This window comes from Hippocampus bargibanti, linkage group LG13, assembly GCF_051943395.1.
Source record: "Hippocampus bargibanti isolate YZ-2025 linkage group LG13, ASM5194339v1, whole genome shotgun sequence".
Lineage (NCBI taxonomy): Eukaryota > Metazoa > Chordata > Actinopteri > Syngnathiformes > Syngnathidae > Hippocampus > Hippocampus bargibanti.
The window spans coordinates 3,460,619-3,484,316 of NC_142746.1; the positions used below are offsets into that span (position 1 = coordinate 3,460,619).

At 43.7% G+C, this 23,698-nt stretch overlaps 1 protein-coding gene across 2 annotated transcripts; it reads right to left on the reverse strand.

Moving 5' to 3' along the window:
• Positions 1-1,643: 1,643 nt before the first annotated feature.
• LOC148889048 (TBC1 domain family member 12-like) lies at positions 1,644-20,872 on the reverse strand. Of its 2 annotated transcripts, none has more exons than XM_089011935.1 (13): positions 19,468-20,872; positions 14,438-14,555; positions 13,613-13,707; positions 11,696-11,778; positions 11,447-11,564; positions 9,172-9,278; positions 7,175-7,261; positions 7,000-7,094; positions 6,838-6,909; positions 4,129-4,257; positions 3,946-4,055; positions 3,612-3,870; positions 1,644-3,540 (listed from the first exon to the last, which is right to left on the reverse strand). In XM_089011935.1, the coding sequence occupies exons 1-13, from the start codon at positions 20,301-20,303 to the stop codon at positions 3,469-3,471; spliced, it is 2,181 nt and encodes a 726-aa protein (XP_088868061.1). In that variant the 5' UTR covers positions 20,304-20,872; the 3' UTR covers positions 1,644-3,468. The 2 variants fall into 2 exon arrangements, with proteins under 2 accessions (XP_088868061.1, XP_088868060.1); XM_089011934.1 differs by having other exon boundaries at positions 19,441-20,869.
• Between the last annotated feature and the right edge of the window lie 2,826 nt (positions 20,873-23,698).

The following is a 23,698-nucleotide window of genomic DNA, read 5'->3' on the forward strand; positions in this document are numbered from 1 at the left end:
CGGCGGAATATAGGTGACTGTAGTGTACCTACATATAAGGTAATTGCACTTGCTAGCAAAACTGCTTATTGGTTTTATTAGCCATCTAGCTGAGAGGCTATCTGACTGGCTTTCTCGATACCTATCTGTTAGCAATCTGGTTGGCTGGCTAGCTATATAGCTGGCTATCTATTTGCTATCTATCTGGCTGATTATCTAGCTAGCAAGCTATTAGCTACTAGCTCGCTTTCTATCAATTTGGGTGACTTCCGGGTTAAGATAACGCTGGCGCGTGTGTCTGCCGCTGCTCACCCATAGAAAAACCTATCCCGTTACTGTAAAGTGACCTGGAGAGTTTTGAAAGGCGCTTAGAAATGAAATTATTATTATTATAACATGGCAACAAATTGGCCGATTTTGGGTGATTGTTTTCCCATAGTCTTTTACACAAAGATGGCGGCGCACACGTTAATATGGATGGCGTAATAAATGAAGGCTTCTCAATGGCGACAATGTGATTCTTTTTGGGGGGGGGAAGTCAATTTACACAATTCATTGGTTTTGGTGGAATTTTTGTGCATATGCGCGCGTTTCAGTTATTTGTAAAGCCGCCATCCCGGAGACCCCCGAGGCATGCGGCTCCCACTTCCCCTCCGACCCCGCCTCCACAGGATAGACCCCAGACTGGGATCAGTCGGGAGCACCCCCCCCCCCCCCCGCTACACACACACACGTGTCCCATTCGGAAATACCTGAGGTGATCCGTTTCCATGGTGACGCACACAACACTCATTTTGAAGTTTGCCTGAAGGCGATCAAAACGATGACCAAGTTTGACTTTCAAAATGGATCCCGGGCTTGAACAGACACCGGAAGTCCGCGCCCGGAATTTTTCGGGCCAATCCATTATTTTTTGTTTGTGTGTGTGTGTGTGTGTGTGTGTGTGGGGGGGGGGGGGGGGGGGGGGTTAGTGTTTGCGCCTTTACGTTCTATGTAGCCAAATTTGAATATCTCGTCAAATCTGATTTCTGGACAATCACATTTTGAACTCATGTAAATAATACGATTTTTTTTTCAAATCATTTAGATTTTCCATTTAAAAACCATAAAAATTAGACCATTAATTTTCCTGAATTAAAACGACATAATAGAAATGTGTAAATCTTCTTTTCCTTTGACGGGGTCGCCACAGCAATGCAGAAACGAATTAAATCTCGCACCTTAAATGTCCGGAAGAAATCCAGCGTGACTCGGTCGCCCTCTGGCGGCGTGGCGATGACAGCAGTAATTGTCACAAGGCGGGAGGCAAATTTAGGAAGCCCCGTATGGGTGAATAAATCGACCTTTTAAAACAGTATTCATTGTCATCAAATGGTGAGTATAGTTTTGCTTTTTTGATTGTTGCTGTGCTGATGACCATTTTGTGTTTGGGAGCCATTTACTGAGCGAGTTGCTTGTTCTGTAGCCACGAAGGGACATAAGTCTTCTTGTGCCGGTCCCAAGCCCGGATAAATAGAGGGTTGTGTCAGGAAGGGCATCCGACGTAAAAGCTGGGCCAAAACAAACATGCGTATCATACCTCTGAAGATGGAGGTTACTGATTCGCTGTGGCGACCCCTTGAAGGGAAAAGCCGAAAGGAAAAGAAGAGAAAACAGGATTCATGGACACATTATTTCTTTACACGTTTAACTTGTGGCCATTTTATGAAAAGCTCCACCGCCCCTTTACGCTTTATTTACATTACCTGTAAATCGTTAAGGGGGGTGGGGTGAGAAAAAAAAATTACATTAAAAATTTTACAATAAAACAAGGCTCAAAAGCATCTTGATGTACAAAAAAAGGAAATTCAACTAAAACTGTTTTTTTGTAACGTGACTCCACGACGTTTCTGTGAAAAATATAAAAAAAAAACATCCAAACGTTCAAATCAATCTCAACGTTTGATTGAAATGAGCGACAGACTACAGGTCAGGATTTCAATGGAATGCTGCCCCTGCTGGTCGGGAGTGTAACAACAAGCAACTGGACTTTTCCACGCTGACCAAAATGCTGGTCAGCGTGGCAAAAAAGTGACGCCACAATGGAAAAAGAGGAGCGCGTGATCAGGTTTTTTTGCGTTGACGTCAGGCGCAGCTTGCATGCTGAAGTGATTAAGGGCAGTGGCAGCCAGCAAACGGCACCTGCGACCAAGTCAACACAGAATATCGCAAAGATTTTCGCCGTCCGCATTTGGTCCATTTTAATCGCTTTTACATGCAAAAGCTGTCAAATTTTTTTTTAATCGGTTATTCTATCATTTCACGGATTAATTGGAGAAAGGAAGAAGATCACTTTGCGTTTAAGGTTACCGCTAAATATATATATTTTTAACCATCACTGTTAATTTAGCATGATTATTCGGTGTTGAAGCTGCAACGTTCTTGATATTACAATGATACCTTGGCTTACGAACTTAATTGGTTCCCAGACAGAGTGTGTAAGGCGAAAAGTGTGTATCCCAAAAAAATCTTTCCCATAGGAAACCATTAAAATGAGAATATTTCATTGCCAGGTCCTCATAAAACATAATTTTCTACATTCAAATTTTCTAAGCCTGAAAACTACACAAAATATACCTTATTTTATGTATAATAAATGTGCTATGGTTTTATAATTAAAGCAATAAACTGTACTGGAGTGGTTCCTCAGCATTAAACACTTGATGAGGAACATAACCTTCTTCTTGAAGAATGATTCCTTGTAGGTGCTTTCTCTGTGATAATTTTATCTAGTTCCTCATCGATTGTGTTCTGTTTAGCTGGGTTGATAGTTTTTTGCACCAAGTGTACAGATGGCTTGTGTGGATTGTTTCTGGAGCCTGGTTGATGGGATATTTAACCTTGCAGTCTACACTCTGCCTTTGAACTTTATCAAAGTTGAAACTCTCTCACTGTCGTCTGCCTGTCTCTTTAATGTTAACCCCCCCCCCCCCCCCCCCCCCTCACTGCTGCGTTCTTGACCAATCACATGGTTTTAACCAAAGACTGGGAGCGGGGAATAGAGGACAAACACAGTCGGCTGCCATTTTGTTGTTTTTGTTGCATTGAGGCAGCTCCGTGTACGAAAAAAGCTCGAATGCCAAGGTAAAATTTTCATAAACTTAACGTTCGTAAACCGAAAACTTCGTAAGCCACGGGGTTATTCAACCGAGGTATCACTGTACTTCAAACCTTTTTTGTGCACAAGTTTTGACTCATTGATTCGGTTTGGAATGGAAAATGGGCAAAAATGTTGATTGCAATGGAAACATGGATGGATGGTTATAAGTGTTAAGCTCACATTACCTCTCAACTTTCGTTGCGTATTTAGTCCATTTTCACCTTTGACCCACTTCACAGGGCCAAAAGAAAAACAGTTTCACTTCCTCACTGATTGACAAAAAGTGTCCCAGAAGATATCGAAATGTTGGGGGAGAAAATAGGGGCTGTCGCACTGGATGCTAGCTAGAGTTAGCTTGTGAGAGTCTGACTTCCGCTGTTGTCCATCTCTTTGTTTTTGTCCTTTAGCAGCGACGAGAAGACCTGTTAGCAAAACGACGGCTCGTTATGACGGACGTTGGCGCCTGATTTCTGGGCGTGTCCGGCACACCCACCTGAGGCCAGCGGCGGTTCCGGCTGATCATGTGCGTGGCGGCCATGGCGGCGAAAAGCGCCTGCGCCTGAAGGTCTTCTGGAAGCCGGCTGAGGAACTGCGCCATGCGGATGAAGTCCATCTGTAGTAAGACATCCTGGAACAGGCGCAAAATGCCCAAGCCGGTCCGGAACAGGCTCTCCTCGCCGTCGCGACAGAACACGTCCCACACGCGGCACGCAACGTCCAGCGGGAGGGATTTGCTGTACAGCGTGAAGATCCTGCGGTGCAGAATAGGCTCAGGTTAAAGCCCTTCCCCCTATAATGAGAGGGTGCCGCGCGATCGGGCGAATCACCAGTCAATCAAGTAGAGGTCGGGGGTCAGCTTGTTGCTCCTGAAGTGGCTGAAGAGGCGCGGGAGGTTCTCTTCGAAGAACACCTCGAACACGGCAAAATACTTTAGCATCTGAAACATCCCAATACACGTCAAAAACGCCCATCCGAGTGTTGCAAGCGCTACGTGCTAGGCGCTAACGTACAAGGTCGTGGTCGACGCGGAAGAAGGCCATCTGGCAGGGTTTGTTGAGCAGGTTGGCAAAGGTGACAAAGGCGTCGGCCTCCTCCAGGTTGAGGATGAGGACGGCGGCGATGAAGGACATTCCCTGAACCTGCGCAAACACACAACGCGCGGCTTCTGGGTCAATTTCTTTATAACCCAAAGGCAATGTTATTGTTAATATAGTGGTAGTAGTGATGTGGCGGTAGTGGTAGTAGTAGTAGTTGTAGGAGTGGTGGTGTTGGTGGTAGTGGCAGCAGTAAATAATAATAATAATACATTTAATTTCTTAGTGCCTTTCAAAACGCTCAAGGACACTTTACAGTCACGGGATAAGAACTTTTTTCTTTTCTGTGCGGGTGAGCAGCGGCAGCCATTAGTACCGTATTTTTTGGGTATATACGTCGCTCGGGATTATAGGTTGCACCAGCCAAAAAATGCATAATTAAGAAGAAAAAAAACATATATAGGTCGCACTGGAGGATAAGTCGCATTTTTTGGGAACATTTATTTGTGATAGAGCACAGGTGTCAAAGTCAAGGCCCGCGGGCCAAATCCGGCCCGCCACATCATTTTTTTCGGCCCGCGAAAGCAATCAAACTTGTTAAATTCCATGATGATTGCTAAAATCTGAGCCAAAATTTCATATTTTTGGATGTCAACCGCAATAAAAGTCATTCTTCTTGACTTCAGATTTGAAAACGAGTTATTCATTAATTTGCTGTGTGCTCTATATGTAATATTTGAAGGGATTTAAACATTCTAATGGGTTCCCCAAATTCATAACGGCCCTTGAGAGGAAACCATAACTACAATGTGGCCCGCGGCAAAAAAATGACTTTGACACCCCTGTGATAGAGATTTCTGATAGAGAGGCGTATGCGTTGCATGAAGCGGTAACACCAAGAAGGTCCTCCTGCAAAGCCGTTTATATTAATCTCCTTGGCAACGACCTGGGCGTGGAGACGCAACTGCACCGTTGACAAACCTCTCCCAGCAGCACGTTGTTCAAGCACCCATGCGTGAACTCGTTCCTGCAACTGCGGCCACCTAGCTTTTCGCCCGTGATTAGCTTTTTTTTGTTTTCTTCATTTCAGTAAGCGTAACCTCTGCTTTTCCCCAGTCCCTTACAAGTTTTTCGCTCACTCCAAACTTTCTTTCTGCTGCTCCATAGCCATTTTCGGCTGCATATTTCACTATCTGCAGCTTGTAAGCTACAGAATCTGACTTTCTTTTCGGTGACATTTTTATTCAGCCCTTCTCAGTTGTGTTTATAAATAACAGGTGTTACAGAAAAATCTGACTCTGCAGAAACCGTGACCGCAGGGACGACAGATTCTGACGGGTCACAGATTTCCCTGTAACACCTGTTATAGAAATGTGTAGGCTACTGTCTCTGCACTCACAGATTTTGACGGCTCACAGATGTTTCAACACCACAATATCAGCACAGGCCTAGAGTGCGCTCTTGCGGTTTAATGTGAAAATAACATGTGAAATGATATACAGTCATAAAAAAAGCATATGTAAGTCGCTCCGATTTATAAGTCGCAACCCCAACCAAACTATGAAAAAAACTGTGATTTATAATCTGAAAAATACGGTAGTTGTAGTCGTGGTAGTAGTAGTAGTCATGGAAGTAATAGTGGTGGTAGTAGTATTAGTAGTAGTGGCATTAGTGTGGTGGTAGTAGTGGTAGAAGTGGTGGTGGTGGTAGTAGTGGGAATGGTAGTAGTACTGATAGTGGTAGTAGTAGTGGTAGTAATGGTCGTGGTAGTAGTGGTGATAGTATTAGTACTGGTGGTGGTAGATGAAGTAATGGTGGTAGTAGTAGTGGTGGTAGAAGTGTTAGTGGTGGTGATAGTCGTAGTAGTAGTACTAGTGGTAGTAGTAGTAGTGGTGTTATTACTGGGAGTAGTAGTGGTAGAAGTGGTAGTAGTAGTGGCGGTAGTCGTGGTAGAAGTGGTGGTAGTAGTAGTTTTAGTGGTGGTGATAGTCATAGTAGTAGTATTAGTGGTGGTGGTAGCAGTCGTAGTGTTAGTGCTGGTAATAGTGGTAGTAGTAGCAGTGGTGGTAATAGTGGTAGTCGTGGTAGTAGTAGCAGTGGTGGTACTACTGGTAGTAGTAGTGGTGGTAGTCATAGGAGTAGTGGTAGAAATGGTAGTGTTAGTGGTGGTGATAGTGGTAGTAGCAGTAGTAGTAGCAGTGGTGGTACTACTGGTAGTAGTAGTGGTGGTAGTCATAGGAGTAGTGGTAGAAATGGTAGTGTTAGTGGTGGTGATAGTGGTAGTAGAAGTAGTAGTAGCAGTGGTGGAAGTATAGGTAGTAGTAGTAGCGGTGGTGATGGGAGTAGTAGTAGTAGTAGTAGTAGTAGTAGTAGTGATGGTAGTGGTGGTAGTAGTAGTAGTAGTAGTATTTGTATAACATGCAGGAAGAGGAGCAGTCTTGGAAATTGAGTGTTCCAAAAGGAGACTGTGGCGTCATCTTCCATTAAAAACCAAGCCAAACGCTTCGGAGGAATCGGTGACACCTCTGCCTGTCCTCCCAACTCGTGTTTACGACGACCCGTCATTTCACAGTTTTTTTTCAAATTGTGTGTGTGTGTGTGCGTGTGCGTGTGTGTGTGTGTGTGTGTGTGCGTGTGTGTGTGCGTGTGTGTGTGGGTGTGTGTGTGTGTGCGTGTGTGACCTACATATCCGATGTCGGGTCGGTAGCACGTGTACGCGCCCAAGACGCTGTGAAGGACGTCGTGGTAGGGTCCACCCTGCGCACACAGACACCATGAGGAGGGGAAAAGGGGGGTTGATTGACAGCGACCATTTGCTGTCAATCGGTGGCGACGTCGCAGTCAAACCTTCTGGAATATGAAGAGCGAGGGGAAGGTTCTGGAAATGTCCAGCTTGATAAGGTCCAGACTGGACTCTCGGTCGGCGAGCGAGGCGCCGCCATCTGGCAACGCAAGCGCATAGTTCTAAAGGTCAGCATCACATTCAAGATATGGGGGCCGGAGAGTGAGGGGGGGGGCGTACCGCTTTCGCTGTCATTGTTGACTGAGCTGGTCTCGCTGTAGCTCCTCCATTTTTCTTTGGCGCGACACAGGAAGATGTCATAAAGCTCTGCGGGAATATGACAGTCAATTGGCGCCCTCTTCAGGTTTGGGGTGGGATAGCGAGAGAGTGAGTGTGAGACAATACAGTGATACCTTGGATTACGATCTTAATTGGTTCTCAGACAGGGTGCGTAAGGCGAAAAGTGTGTATCCCAAAAATTAATTTCCCAGAGGAAACCATTACAATAAGAATAATCCGTTCCCAAGTCCCCATCAAACATAATTTTCTACTTTCTAATTTTCAAAGCCTTAAAACTACACAAAATGTACCTTACTTTATGCATACTAAATGTGCTATGGTATTATAATTAAATAAATAAACTACTGTATAATAAAGTCGATTTATTGACCTTTGTGATGGTCGTTGATGGCTTAATGGAATGGAGTGACCAGTTTCATCAGCATTAAACAATTGATGAGGAACGTAGCCTTCTTTTTTCACAATGTTGAGGAATGATCCCTTGTAGGTGCTCAATCTGTGATAATTTTACCTTGTTCCTCATCAATTGTGTAATGCTGGAAAACCGAAGACTGTGGGTGGGGAATAGAGGACAAAAACAGTCGGCTGCCATTTTGTTGATGGAACGGGCTCGTTCGCGAATGACACATCACTCATTGTGGCAGCTGCGTGTGTAACCCGAAAAATAGTTCGTATGCCATGGTAAAATTGTCATAAATTTAACGTTCGTAAACCGAAAAGTTCGTAAACCAAGGGGTTCGTAAACCGAGGTATCACTGTACAGCTTACGAACGCTTTAGCTCACGAACATTTCGCCTCACGAACATTCAATTTGCGAGAATATAATCTTGGCTAACGAACTAGTTTTCGGCGGACGAACCAAGAGACAAAGCGCCACGGTGGCTGGCGGACTAGTTTTGTTTGAAATGCGGACGGTTTGTTATCGAATGGCGTAATTTTGCTATTATGGGACCGAAATAGACCCCACCACAGGCGAGAGTTAAGACGAAGAGGACACAAAACAAAATTACTCGTCATTCAGATCATCGAAAAACACCAACGAGGTGTGCTTTTGTGCGACTTAGCGTCCCACTACCAGTACGCTAAGTCGACCATTGATACGAGTGGCTATGGGTGTTTCCGTGTTGTCTAAGCAACGGTCTCAAGCAATAGAAGAGGTTGAAAAACTTCTGTTGATTTGGATTAACGAAAAGTAGCTAGCAGGGGACATTGTGAGTGAGGGTATTATCGCAGAGAAAGCATGGCAACTTCACTCGGATATCGTCATGAGGCAACTACATCAACGACCATCACAAAGATCAAGAAAATGACTATTATACAGTACAGTTTATTTCTTTAATTGCAATACAATAGCACATTTATTATACATAAAATAAGGTATATTTGTGTAGTATTAAGGCTTAGTCAGTAGAAATGTATGTATGTATAAATGTTTTATGGGGACCGTGGAACGGATTATTCTCATTTTAATAGTTTCTTATGGGAAATAAATGTTTGTTACAGCCACTTTCTGGGAACCAATTAACTTTGTAAGCATAGATATCACAGTTTTTTAAGGGCCCCTTAAAAATTGTCAATGACAGTTTCACTTTTCTCAATGGTTTTGTTGAAATGGACTGCTCCAAAACAAATTAACTCATTAACTGCAATTCACGAATTTATTCGGAGATTGAAAATACGTATAATAATAAGCGCCATTCCCGAATTGGGTCGGGTTTCGTTCTTTCTTGTTTGGGTGCCGATAAAGCGCTGGCCAAGGCCTGCGGCAATGCTTTTTCCTTTCCATAAGGCATTTCCCTTTCTTCCCATGTTAGCGCTTTGTTCCAGCTTCAGCTGTTGTTAAAGCGCTATATATGTTTTGTATTTTGTACCCCCACCCTCATTTCAAACTCAGATAACTCCAGACCCATTTCATTTAGGAATTAATTAGTACGCACCGGCTGTGATGTTCAGCTCGTTGCCGATGGCGAGGCTCCAAACGCGCCCTCTCACGCTGGGAGGAAGGCCTTGCCACCACAATTCCCTCACGCGACGCGTGGCCTTCCTGGACGGACACGCAACAACAACATATGTGGACTCTTTGGCATGAACAAAACAGACGATATGACGAATAATACAGGTAACATCCGACTTAAGACCGAGTTCCTTTCCGACCAAACGGTCGCAAGTCGAAATCCATTCAAACTGTTGAATAGACTCGGGGGCTAAATGACTGGCAAACTCCCCCCTTCTGGTGCCATCACACGGTCGATTGCTGTGCGAAAGTGAAATGCTGGCTTGTTTGTTGCCAAAATTGTCACACGCGTTGCCGCGCTGCTAGCGCGTTGCGGTGCCAGGCGTAGAATCAAAATTTTAAAAATAGGGTCTGGAGGTTGTGGTCGTAAATACCAGTGGTCGTAAGTCGAGCTGATTGTATAAATAATACATAATAATAAATAAAAACTAAAAATATATATATATAATTCCGAACTCCGAGACGTTAGCTACGGGCGCTGGCTAGGTGGACGCTTATTTTCCGGGTTGAATGAACACTGGCGCGTGACGCTCAAAAATTAAATAACTAGCCAATGAATTAATAACCAAGTTATTTAATTAATCAATTAGTTAGAGGGGTGCGCTTGTCTAGAAATATTATTTCCCTTCCGCGAGGGTGCAGCATTTGACTTTTGTACATCTGTACCCATTTCAAACTCAGATAACTCCAGGATCATTTAACTTAGGAATTAACTCTTTTTCCTGATAAAAGAAGACAGTGTAAGGTTTCTTACGCTGTGTTGAATGTTTATGTAGTCCTAAAACTCAATATTCTGTGGGTCTTGAAATTTGAGTGACAATGAAAAAAACCCTGCCACTGGAGTGGACACATTGAGTACATAAATAAATAAATAAATAAATGAAAATAGCTGAACAATAATAGAACTCAGACACTCAGAAAACACACACACACACAGAGATTCCTGTTTCAAAGGTTTCGTGAGGTCCGGATAACTCCAGATAAGGACTGAGGACCACAGTTGCTAATAAGTTTAGAGAACTAGTGTTACATTTGAAGACTATATGTCACCCCATTTCCCACTTCAACTTCTTTAAAAACAAAGAAATAAAAAGTGGACTTGAAACTGAAATAACAGCAGGAGTGAGGTTTCTGAATGGGTACATTCAAAGTCCTCACCCTTGTAGTGAATTTGGTAAAAATATCACTTTACTTCTTGTGATATGAACTTTTTCTCTCATTAACCGCGTGCACACACACACACAAACAAACACACACACAGTGGGTAAAAAGTGTGTGTATCCAAGTGAAAGGAAAATACACACCAAAAAATCATTTTGGGTGAATTTGTGAGGACCTCTCCAAAACTTTATGTATAGACCCTCTAGAAGCCTTTAGAATGAAAAACTTGTGAGGACGGGCCAAAAGGTCCTCACTACGCATGGTATAAAATAGGGGTGCACACACTTTTTCAGCATACGAGCTACTTATAAAAACTACCAAGTCAAAATGATCTACCCACGACAAAAATGCAAAACATAATTATTTTCAAATGTTTTAACGATTCTTTGTATGTACAAGACGTCTGTGGTGGTTCAGATGACGGCTGAAGAAACCTTCTCATGGTTGTATGTACAATGTATGTTGATGTACCTTGCATAACTGAATAAGCCAATATTGCACAACACACATAATAACTACATATACATAACATAATAAATAACTATTATTTTTTTTTGTAATTACCTGAGTTTACTTTGATTACTTGCACTGAATTGAATCAGCCAGGGATGCATAGTCCGGACAGTAGCTGCTGACAGCCAGCCTCAAGCACATTTCCAAATGTTCATCATTCATGGTGGAACGGTATTTGGACCCGCTTTCTAACTCATTTTGATCACCATATGTTTTAGCAAGGGCTTTAAATCTGAGGTAATTCGCTGACTAGCTTGTAAATTTTGCTGCGTTTAGCGCCGTTGTTTACGCATGCACGGCGACCTAAAGGTAAAAATTCAGTTCTGAATGGTTGCCCTGTATGTCAATCAAGTGACAGGACGTTTGATAGGCTGACAAATGTTTTTTTTTTTTTTTTTACTGTCACGCTGCGATCGACCAGTACTACCTCCGCGATCGACGTAATGAGCACCCCTGGTATAAAAGGTGAGTGGTCCTCACAAGACTAGCCATACAAAAAAACACACACACACGTATCCACCCACATAGTGTCCCAGTTGGGTAGGATGTGGGTGTTCCAGACCACCATGGCGTTGGAGATGCTGTCCTCGTGTCGATGTCGCTCCTTCATCTGACGCTTCTTCTTCTGGGCATCTTTTAATTCTGTTGGACGTGCAAAAAAAAAAAAAAAAAAAATCAGCATTCGTTCCCCCAACCATTTTTTTAAATGGGGGTGGTCTTTGTCAAGACGATTTAGTTCCTTCTTTTCCAAAAATCATCAACAGGCGCATTACCTCTCCTCTTGGCCCCAGCCACCATCTCCTCGTACTCGAGTTTGTGTCTTTGCGTTTCCTCCTCGGATTTGGCGGGAAGGTTCCTAAGGAGCCAATCAGGAAAAGGAGCAAACACATGACATCATCTTGGTGACATGACATCATCATTGTGAATAACAAGCAATTGTGTACTATTAAAACGCCAATTCCAGCGCAATTATGTTTTACTGTTTTTTTACAATCCCAGGTTAACCTAGACTTCATTGAAAAACATTTTTTATAGATAGTACATCTCGCTAGCTCGCTATGTATCCATCTCGCTATGTATCCATCTCGCTAGCTATGTATCCATCTCGCTAGCTCGCTATGTAGCTCTTTAGCCATCTCGCTATGTCGGTATGTATCCATCTCGCTAGCTCGCTATGGAGCTATCTCGCTATGTAGCTATGTATCCATCTCACGAGCTATGTATATATCTTGCTAGCTTGCTAGCTATGCATCCATCTAGCTAGCTATGTATCTCGCTCGCTGCCTAGATTGATGGATGGATATTAAATTGTTGGTGGAAATGTATATATAAAGCAAATAATTAACGACTTCATTAGTTTATTCATTAATTAATGAATATACAGTAAAGTCTCGTTATATCGATATCGGTTATACCGATAGTCCCGCTTATTACGATATTATTTCTATGCACGCACGGAGAAAATTACATGCACGCAGGGTCGGATATATCGATAGTCCCGGTTATATCGATATTTTTCGGACTCCCTAGAATAGCGATATAACGAGACTTTACTGTATATCTTTTTCAATAAGGTTTAGGTTAAGACACATTCAATTGTAAATTTGTTCCAGCCGCACTGGAATTGTGTGTGTGTGTGTATATATATATATATATATACATATATATACACACACACACACACACACACACACACACACACACACACACACACACACACACACACAGTAAAGTCACATTATATCGATATCGGTTATATCAATAGTACTGCTTATTATACGATACTATTTTCATTTCTCTGCAAATTTCTAGTCTTTTATGTATAATTAGTTCCGGTTAGTACGATACCTGGTTATTACGATAATCCGGTTACTACAGTGCCCTTTTCATCTCCCGCCAGCCATTTTGCTCTGCTTATATCGATACAAAAACAGCTTAAGATGAATCGATATTTGCTTTAGGATTTCTATACAGTACCACCATGAGCGATATCTGTATCGGTCAGACCGTTGGTCACGTGACCAGCTTGTGCAGCAGAGCTGCAATAGCATCTGAAACATACTGCAGTCTTCTTATACAGTATACAGTTGTTCGACACCAATTTCAACCATGGGGAAACGTAAGAATTTTGATATCGGAACGAAGTACAAGGCAATAGTGGCTGTGGAGGAGAATCCAACAAGAAGCAAATCCTCCATTGCGAAAGAGTTCTACGTGCCGCAGAATACTTTATCAACGCAAGTAATGTAAACGTTGTAGTTTTTGTTTTCCATCCATGTATTTGTGTTGTATTCAGATATCTATATCGCTTGCAATAATCACTGTTTTTCATATAGTATGTACATGCTGGCGTTCGTGGTTTCTCTCGTGTGTATAGAAGAACATTAGCTACTCAGAGTCACGATTGCAAGAGTGCGTTATGAAAATAATAAATGACGTTTTCATTTTTTTATTTTATTTTTCACTTCACTACAGTACAAAAGCCTGCTAGATACACAATCCATGAACTCAAGGAGAAAATTACATTCAAAGATCCCCCATTTATTGCCCACTTTTAATGCAGTTCGGCGCAGGATCGGATATATCCATAATCCGGTTATATTGCTATTTTTTCCAACTCCCGTGAATACCGATATAACGAGACTTTACTGTATATATTTTTAAATATATATATATATATATATACTGACGGCGGGCGATCCTCCAAGATGAGTGCTGTGGTGGAGAGGGGCTCAAAGTCCAGGTTCTTCCTCCGACCCGTCGCTGGGGAGCGCTGGGGGGACAACTGTGGGCAAACAGAGCATTGGGTAAGCCCACTCGAAGCCCCAACGGTTCTAATTGGACACCTTTCTGAGACATCGAGCATCTCTACACGCCTTGTTGGTGAGCGGCGACCATAACGGTGTGACCCTAGGCAGGCAGCTGACAAATGATAATAATACATTTCGTTTAGAAGCGCCTTTCAAATCTCTCAAGATCACTTTACAGTCACAGGATAAGTTTTTCTGTGGGTGAACAGCGGCAGCCACATGCGCCAGCATTCACTCAACCCGGAAGTAACTCAAATAGATAGAAAGCTAGCTATATTAGCTATGTCCTTGAGAGTTTTGAACGGCGCTTATAAATACAATGCATTATTATTAGTAGCTATCTATTAGCTAGCTAGTTGAATGTGCCAGGTAGTATAATGTAAAGCGAGCTGACTATTAGCTATATAGCTATCTAGTTAGCTAGCCATCTATCAGCTATGTCCTTGAATTTTGAAAGGCGCTTAGAAATACAATGTATTAATATTAGTAGTACAAAGACTCCACCCCCCCTCTTCTACCACCCCCCCCAAAAAAAAAAAAAAACAAATGCAACATAAAAGATTTGAGTGATCACGCTTGATCACGTCATGGGATCCGTGTTGTGCCTCCAACTCTTTCAGAAAAACATGGCCGTCATGAACCAGATCATGTGACGACCACGCGACCGCGCCTGCCGTTTGTAGCACTCGTGACGCTCCAACCGACCTGCTCGGAGGAGGGCGAAGGGGCGGGGTCTCCCTCGTCTTGCCCGCCGAACAGTCGCCAACCTGGTGCATTGTGGGACGCCGGCGTGGAGTCTTTGGTTCTCCTAGGGAACAGACTTCTGCGAAAGGGAGGGGCGGGGGGTGACAAGATTAGAGTTGAAAGTGGCGCTCGGGCGCAAGAGGAAGGAAGTGTGGGACGGCGGCGGGCAGGAAGAGCGACGTGACGCAAGATGTTGCGACATGTTTGAAGTTAAAGGACAACCGACACCGGACAATTTGCATCCATAATTTGTAAAATCACTTCAAATGACTTCTACTGAGCGTATTTTACAAAGATTCCACGGCATATAGCTCTATTTTACCTTTTAAGACTCGCGCTGAATATTCAGAGGTCTTGTTTTTGAGTTGATGACGATGCCCGAAGTGACGTCATAGAGGGAACGCCCGTGACCGAGAAAGCGACACACAATGCATTTTGGGGACTTTTTTTAAAGCTGAAAACACCGTGTTGATGGCGAAATTAGAAGGAAAACTACACAAATAATGCGATGGTGAATCGTAGTGTGTCGCAGCCAATTGCAGTAACACGCATAAAGAAGGTGTAAGTTGACACAAATTCCCAGCGGACAAATCAGCCCATTTCCAACGGAGCTTGTGCGCCATCTTGTGCATTTTCTGGGCGCTACATTGGAGTCCAGATGGCTCGAATATATACGGAAGGACTTCTTCAATCCATTGCAAACATTAACGCTTTCCTCTTCAGAACTATTTGAATCATATTCATAACTAGATGAGTAACAAGAAAGCATCTTCTCCCAATCTGAACTCTCTGAAGCCATTGTTTTGATTCTGGAGCAAGGTAGTTTGTGAAGGAGTATCCTGATGTGATGTCACGAACAAGGGGAGGGACTTTCTGAATCTACCCAGTTCCAAACTCATTTTGTGGCAGTTTTGGGACACTGAGTCATTTTTATTGGCGTTTTGCTTTTGACTAAAAATATCAGCCTGTGTGTTTTGGGTATTTTAGATGCTATAAAACGTTTTTCTGATGTCCGTTAAGAAACAGAAAAAATGGTGTCGGTTGTCCTTTAAGGCGAGATGCATTGTGGACTCAATGATCAAATTGTCCAAATCTTTTTAATTGTAACCACATTTCTGTGACACCCCTCCCCTCCCTCAAAGGCAAACTTGAATCTCTGCGAATAGATGACATTCGTAAACATCTGATTTTGCTTTGGAAATCACCAATCAAAATGTTAGCATGTTACAGAGCAAACCAGTTGCAAAAACAGTGCAGAAAATGCACTGCTTGATTTTTTTCCCCCTACTAAACACACGTGTCAAAGTCAAGGCCCGGGGCCAACATTATTTGATTCAGTCCATGAAAGCAAAACAAACTTGAAATTCCATGATGCTTGCTGAAGTCCGAACCAAAATTTCAAATTGGCCCATCTAAGAATTTATACAATATTAGAATTTTAGATGTTTATAATAATAATAATAATAATAATAATAATACATTTCATTTATACCTATTAGCTATCAAGCTAGCTAGCTATTAAATATCTCGCTAGCTATCTATAAGCTATCTATCTAGCTAGCTTTCGATCTATTTGAGTTATTCCGGTTTGAGTGAATGCTGGCGTGTGGCTGCCGCTGCTCACCTACAGAAAAAAACTTACTGTAAAGTGACCTTGAGAGTTTAGAAATCAAATGTATTATTATTTCATTTCTAAGCGTCTTTCAAAACTCTCAAGGACACTTTACAGTCACAGGATATTTTTTCTGCGGGCGAGCAGCTTTTTGTCTCGTTAAGAAAAAGAATAATTAAAACGGGGCGATTTTCCTGTGAGTGCTCAATTGAAGTCACTCCAGATTTTCTATGTCGATCAGTGATTCAGCTGACATTGACCTAAGTCAGGTGTCAAAGTCAAGGCTCGGGGGCCAAATTTGGCCCGCCAAATCATTTGATTTCGCCCGCAAAAGGAAATCAAATCTGTGAAATTTTGGGACGCTTGCTAAAGTCCGAACCACACATTCAAATTATCCCATGTAAACTACAATAACAGTTATTGTTTTTTACTTCAAAGTACAATTTACTACATGTAGTTATTCATTCATTTATTGTGCGTTCTAAACAAAATATTTGAAGGTGATGAAACATTCTAATGGCTTCCTCAAATTCATAACAGCCCCCCCCAAAAGAAATCGGAACTACTATGTGGCCCATGGCAAAAAAATGAGTTTGACACCCTCATACCTGTCAACTTATGTTTTCCCCATATTTTAGATGTTTTTCATCATTTTGAATTGTGTACGCCATATAACAACTTTTATACGATTAAAAATTTTTGCTGCGGTTATCGAGTCTTTGTCGATGAAGTGCATTTGCGTCACATTGTTTCCGTTTGATTTTGTATTTCCGTTTCCGTATTTGAAGTCCGGCATTTGTGTTGCAATCGAGGAATCAACTAGTTATAACGTAGAAGTAAGCATGAGAGAACCGCCAAGTAAGAAGAGAAAAACTCTAGGGTCGGGTCGCCACCAAAAAGAATGGGAGAGTCTCCAAGGTGAATACGCTGGATGGATAAGAACGTCGACAAAAGGTCCTCAGTTTTTGTTCTGCGTTCCGTGTAAAAAGGACGTAAAAGTTGCTGCAAATTACCTTTGTTTTCATTCTATCTCTGTTTTTATTCTTGCTATAAGTAAATAAATATGTTTCGCATTGTGTTTGTAAGGTTTATTATCGCTTAAAGGACAACCGACACCAATTTTTTTGTTTCCTAACTGACATCAGAAAAACGTTTTATAGCATCTAAAATACTCAAAACACACAGGCTGATATTTTTAGTCAAAAGCAAAACACCAATAAAAATGACTTAAAGTGTCCCAAAACTACTTCAAAATGACCCCGGAAATGACGAGTTTCAAAAGGTCCCGCCCCCTTGTTCGTGACATCACGCCAGGACGGCTTGCCTTGCTCTAGAATCAAAACAATGGCTTCAGAGAGTTCCGATTCGGAGAAGATGCTTTCTTGTTACGCACCCAGTTATGAATATGATTCAAATAGTTCTGAAGAGGAAAGCATAAATGTTTGCAAGAAGTCCTTCCGTCTCATTTTAAGGTGTCTGGACTAAAATGTAGCGCTCAGAAAATGCACAAGATGGCGCGCAAGCTCCGTTGGAAATGGGCTGATTTGTCTGCTGGGAATTTGTGTCAACTAGTATCAAATACAGTAGTCTCGTTATATCGATATTCTCGGGAGTTAGAAAAAATGTCGATATAACCGTACTGTCGATATATCCGTCCTGCGCCGAACTGTATTAACAAAAGCCGCCAAAAGAGGGCATCCAAGCGCCATATAAGAGACGGAGCTGGTCATGAGCTCGCCATTTTGTGCCTCTTTTTTTGGGGTGAGAGATGTTCCCCCAATGTTGCCTCAAAATGGCACATATAATTCTTTAATCGATTGCAAACATGTATGCTTTCCTCTTCAGAACTACAGTGTATTTGAATCATATTCATAATTGGATGTGTAACAAGAAAGCATATTATCCGAATCTGAAGCCATTGTTTTGATTCACAAGCAATGCAAGACGTCATGTATGCATATTAGCATATTTGACAATAAAGCTGACTTTGACGTCTTGGCGTGAAGTCATTTTTATTGGTGTTTTGCATTTGAATAAAAAGTGACATTGGTTGTCCTTTAATACACAGTATGGAATGTACAGTAATTTTCAATAGCTGTTACAAAAAACAATTGCATTCATATACAGTACAGTGGGCATGTACATAACACAACAGGGAAACTGCAACGCTTACATCTTACTGTATTGTGTATGCAATTTAAAAAAGTCATCAATCTTCTGCTTCCCATTTTTACCTTTTAACACAAACACTTCAATCTGCTACACACGAGCTGGCGTCTGAAAATGAAAATGGCTCTGCTATCACGGGAGCTGGTCACGTAACAAACTCACGTGACCAAGTCGACCAATGGCGCGACCGATACAGATTTCGATAATGGTGGTACTGTATAGAAACCCCTAAGCAAATATCGATTCATCTTAAATATCTTTTGTATCGATTTAAACATAGCAAAATGGCCGGCGGGAGATGAAAAAGAGCACCGTAGTAACCGGATTATCGTAAAAACCACGAATCGTACTAAGCGGAACTAATTATACATAAAAAGACTAGAAATGTGCACAGGAAATGAAAATAGTGTCGTAATAAGCAGTATATAATATCAATATAAACGATATCGATATAACGAGACTTTACTGTAGTAGTCTTGGTGCAACACACGATTCACCATCGCGTTATGCATGTTTATTTCCTTCTAATTTCGCCATCAACATGGATCAACACGAAGTTTTCAGACCAAACAAAATACCCAAAATGTGTCGCATTCTCGGTCAGGGGCGTTCCCTCCGTGACGTCACTTAGGGCATCGTCATCAACTCTAAAACAAGACTTCCTGAATATTCAGCACAAGTCTTAAAACGTAAAATATAGCTATATGCAGCGGGATCTTTGTAAAATACACTCAGTAGAAGTCATTTGAAGTGATTTTACATATTATGGACACAACTTGTCCGGAGGCGTCGGTTGTCCTTTAATAAGGGGAATTGCAATCATTAATAAGGGGAGCAAAAGTAATACTCGATCATATGTATATATTTTTTTTGCTGTGTACAGTTGATTATGAAAGCATAATGTGCGCATGCACGGTAAACTGCATTTCCGCTTGTGTTAGCGTTTTTTATCATTTCAAATGTACGCCGTACTACAACGTTTATACGGGAATTGTAATCATTTATAAGGACAGCTATGAGCCAAGGTTGACAGGTATCCACCCTTGCACTAAAGAGTTGAAAATTAAACACATATTCATCTGACTCTCGTATTATTAAAATGATCATTAGCTGTAGACCCCAGAATAAATTGTGGGGGAGAAACGGCTATCCTTGGCACCGTATCGATATTCAAGTGTTGTACCTGGTGAAGAAGTGAACAATTCCGAACCTCTTGGGAGCGAGGGCGCTCTGGTCGCAGTTGGCCTGCACTCGCAGGTCCTGTTCGGGTGCACTCTGGCGTCGGCCCGCTTCTAAAACTCCCCGAAAGTCGCCGCGGTGCTCCCCGAAGCAGAAGCTCCCCTCGTCGAGGGGCGAAAGCGGGGTGGCGTCGCAGCTGAGCGACGTGCTAAGGTTCGCTTCGGTCCTCAAAGTTTGTGGTCGAACGACCCAAGCGGGCCCGGCAATGCCCTCCTCGTCTTCCTCTGCGTCGGAGGGTGAGTTGTCGTCGCTCAGTTCGGAGGAGGCTGACGGCTCTGGCGAGGGGGGTTCGGCGGCGCTCGAGGCCGACTCGGTGACGGGGGGGTCGCCGAGGTCGCCTTGGGCCTCGGCGGCGGCATGACAGTCCCCGTTGACGACCGCCTGCGGCCGGTCGGCGACGCAACAGTCAGCGCGGCCGTTGGGCATGACGCCTGCCTGCGGATACGAGCACAGACACGGTGCTTTTCCAGAACATGGCGGCCTGAACGAACCCGTCGACTCGATTGACACTCGAGATCCGAATGCAGCTGGACAGGAAGCGAGTAGGCCGGTTCCTCTTTTTCCTCGTCTACCCGCCGACTCCTTGTCCTCCCCTTCCTTCTCCTCCTCGCACCCCGACTCGGTGCTTCCGTTCAGGCCGTGGGGCTCCCGGAGGCAGCGCTGCGGCAGGTCCAGCATCCCGTCACCTTCTTGCCGCGTCACCGGACGTTTGAGGGCCGCCACCGCTCGCCTGACGCCGCCACCTTCCTCCTTGTTGTCGTTCACGTCGACGACCACAGAGCCCTCGAGCTCCGTCGGCGCCGCCATGAGCCTCAGGCCCGCCGGCCGGCTCGAGCCTCTAACCGCCCAGCCCGCCCCGTCGGCCCAACACCGTCGCGGGAGGAGGTTAGCATCTTCGCCGCATCTAATACCGCATGCCCGGGAGGTCGGAGAGGTTGGCCCGGCGGGCGGCGGGGACACTAGCTCACGCTTTACGGCCCGGCGCGCTCATTTGCGGCAACACAACATCCTCATCGGGGGCGAGTCGGCGTCGGCTTGCGGACAAACGACCTAAGATGTGCTCACTGTCATTTGCTGTCGTTTTTTCATCTGGCGGCGGCGGCATTCCAGCAACATTCCGGCGCCATCTTGAAATACTCTGTCAATGACGTCATTGCGACGACTCGCTGCTGCTTTCATTCAGTAGCGACGCGCGGTGGCCATAACCAGAACTGCACCAACAATCCCTCAATCGAAAGCAGTCTGGCCGCTGCTCCTGATTGGTTCAATTAAGGTCACGTGATCGTGGGAAACGTGATTATGGGAAATACGACTCGAAAACGAGGTACAGTGGTACCTCGGTTCGCGAACGCCTCACAGTTCGAACGAATCGGAGTTCAAACAAAATATTCGAGATATTCTTGCTTCGTAGTTCGCCAATATGACGCGTGAGTGCGTACACGAGGGTGGGGTGCTGAGCGGCGTACGGGTGTATCGCTCTCTCTGTGACCAACTGTTGTCGCTTGCGGACGTGCTGCGTTTTGGATTGGATTGGATTTGCCTTTATTAGTCTCGCAGTGGAGAAATTTACATTTCACAGCAGCAAAGTTATGAAAGGAATGAAAGTAGAAAAACAAAATATATGAGCTGCTGGAAAGGCAGCCACTCCCGCGGCGCCGTCTTGAAGTCAAAAGAACAAAAAAAAAACTAAATAACAAATAACATGGATAATGGATGCCACAGCTGCGTGTTTGCTTTCAACATTTAGCTTGTAGTCGACGTGCACATTCCACCATGATGTCCCTGATCCACTGGTGAAGAGACACTTTGATCCTCTCCTCTTTCATCTGGAACTGCTTTATGTAACAAAGAGGGTACAGAAAGTGCTTAAGAATGAATGTCTCTCTGTGTCTTTGTGTTGTCATGTTATTTGTTATTTAGTTTTTATTTTTTGTTCTTTTGACTTTAAGATGGCGCCGCGAGAGTGGCTGCCTTTCCAGCAGCTCCTGTGTTTTGCTTTTCTACTTTCATTTCTTTCATAACTTTGCTCCTGTGAAATGTAAATTTCTCCACTGCGAGACTAATAAAGGCAAATCCAATCCAATCCAATCCAATGACAACACAAACACACAGAGAGTCATTCATTCTGAAGCACTTTCTGTACCCTCCTTGTTACACAAAGCAGTTCCACATGAAAGAGGAGAGGATCAAAGCATCTCTTCACCAGTGGATCAGGGACATCATGGTGGAATGTGCACGTCGACTACAAGCTAAATGTTGAAAGCAAACACAAAGCTGTAGCATCCATTGACGAAGAGATTGTCTCACATCTCCTGTCCCACATAAATCCACTTTAATTCCAAGCCGCGACAGTTCCACATACGCATTGGCGCTCCGTCTTATCGCGGGCTCCTCAAGCCATGTATCCACCCAGCCACAGATTGTCCAACAGCACCGACCTTCCGCTGAACAAAGCGGGGCTGTGAAGATGCTGCCCATTACAGGCGCAAAAAAGCACAATGGCCCCTTTGGTGTCCAGCGACGGCAGTCGAATGGCTCCGACATTCCTCCCATTCAAAAACAGTACTGGCATATACATGCTGCCGAAAAGGAGCAACCGCTCAGCACAGTCTCCTCCTTGATGAATGTCATGGTCAAAAATGCTGAAAAACAATCCGTATCCATTCCACACGACGCACAACAACACAAAGTGACAAAAGAAAACACAAAACAATACAAAAACAACAAAAAAAGCAAGGCTCATGAGAGCACTTGCTGACGTCTGCCTACTTGGGCTCTAGCGTTTAATATAGGTGTACGAAGAGTTTTAACCCCTAATCATGCCTCCAAAGAAAGTAAGTGCTGCTAAAAGTGACTAAAGAAAAGCAGTGCGTACAACTATTGCATTTAAGAAAGAAATAATCGCAAAATATGAAGGAGGTGTGCGAGTGTCTGATCTGGCTAGGGAATACAGCATGGCGAAATCTACGATCAGTACGATATTAAAGAATAAGGAGTCCGTGAAATCTAGTGATGTGGCTGTGGAAGTGAGAGCAAGTGTCATTGGATAGATATTTAAAGAGAAAAGAACATCCTGTAGCCGAGTCATCCATAGCTGTCACGTTCCGAGTGAGAGTGACGGCAGCTGACTCGTCGGAACGTAGTGGAATGTTTGGGATCCCAAAGCAGGCGGCAGAGACGTATACTACCCAAGCAGGATGTTTATTCACAAATAAAAGAAAACACAGCGAGTAAGAAGGCTGGGGGTAATCCGACCCGCTTACTACGCCAAAAAGCAAATGGCACACGAGGGTGAAAAATTACGCAATCCCGTAAAATGACATAAATTTACGGGACGCAGGGAAAATACCTCGGACACATACACTCACGCATCAAAGGAAGAGTCCAGGTACGGTGGCGAGTTGAGTCAATCATCCGGCATTGGCGAGGTGATCACGAACCGTATAAATGCCCCGTGTCCGTGATTAGAGAATTGACAGCAGGTGGAGAACGGCCGTGAGAGGCAGCCCCGCCCCCCCGCTGTCAACTCGCAAGTGAAAGGAGCAAAGAGAGATTTTTTTCGAACAGGGTCCTGGAACGAATTATGGTCGAGAACCAAGGTATCACTGTACAATAGCGTTCACGTTTACATCGATGCATTCACTTTCGGCAGTACATTTGCACCTAAAAGCTAGCAACCACTCATTTGACGACAATGAGGTTAAAATCTTAGCAAAAGAACATAGATGGTTTGAAAGGGGGGTAAAAGAAGCGATTCTCATAAAACAACTAAATGCTTCATTAAACCGGTCTGGTGGGGTGAGGTTCAATTTGGATCGTTCATACAATAGCCTGCTTAAGCAACACAGGTGAGGCAACATTCGTAATGCTGATGAGGTGATACCGGTGGGAGTGGGGCAAATAGGCCAGTCGTTAGTCAGGAATGTAGGACCAATCAGTGGGGCCACAGGGAATGGTCCTCTGCTCCCCCCAACATGAGAGTAGGGACCTATCATAGCTGTGTCCGGCGCCGCCATGTCTGGACATTAGGGATATATAAATAGGGCCGATACGACCAGTCAGACTTTAGTTCGCTGACGAAGCCTCTTGGATAGGAGGCAAAACGTCCGACACCTTCAAAAAAGTACAGATGACGGCTGAAGAAACCTTCTCACAAAATCAGGTCAATAATTAAACGACAACCGACACCTCCGGACAAGTTG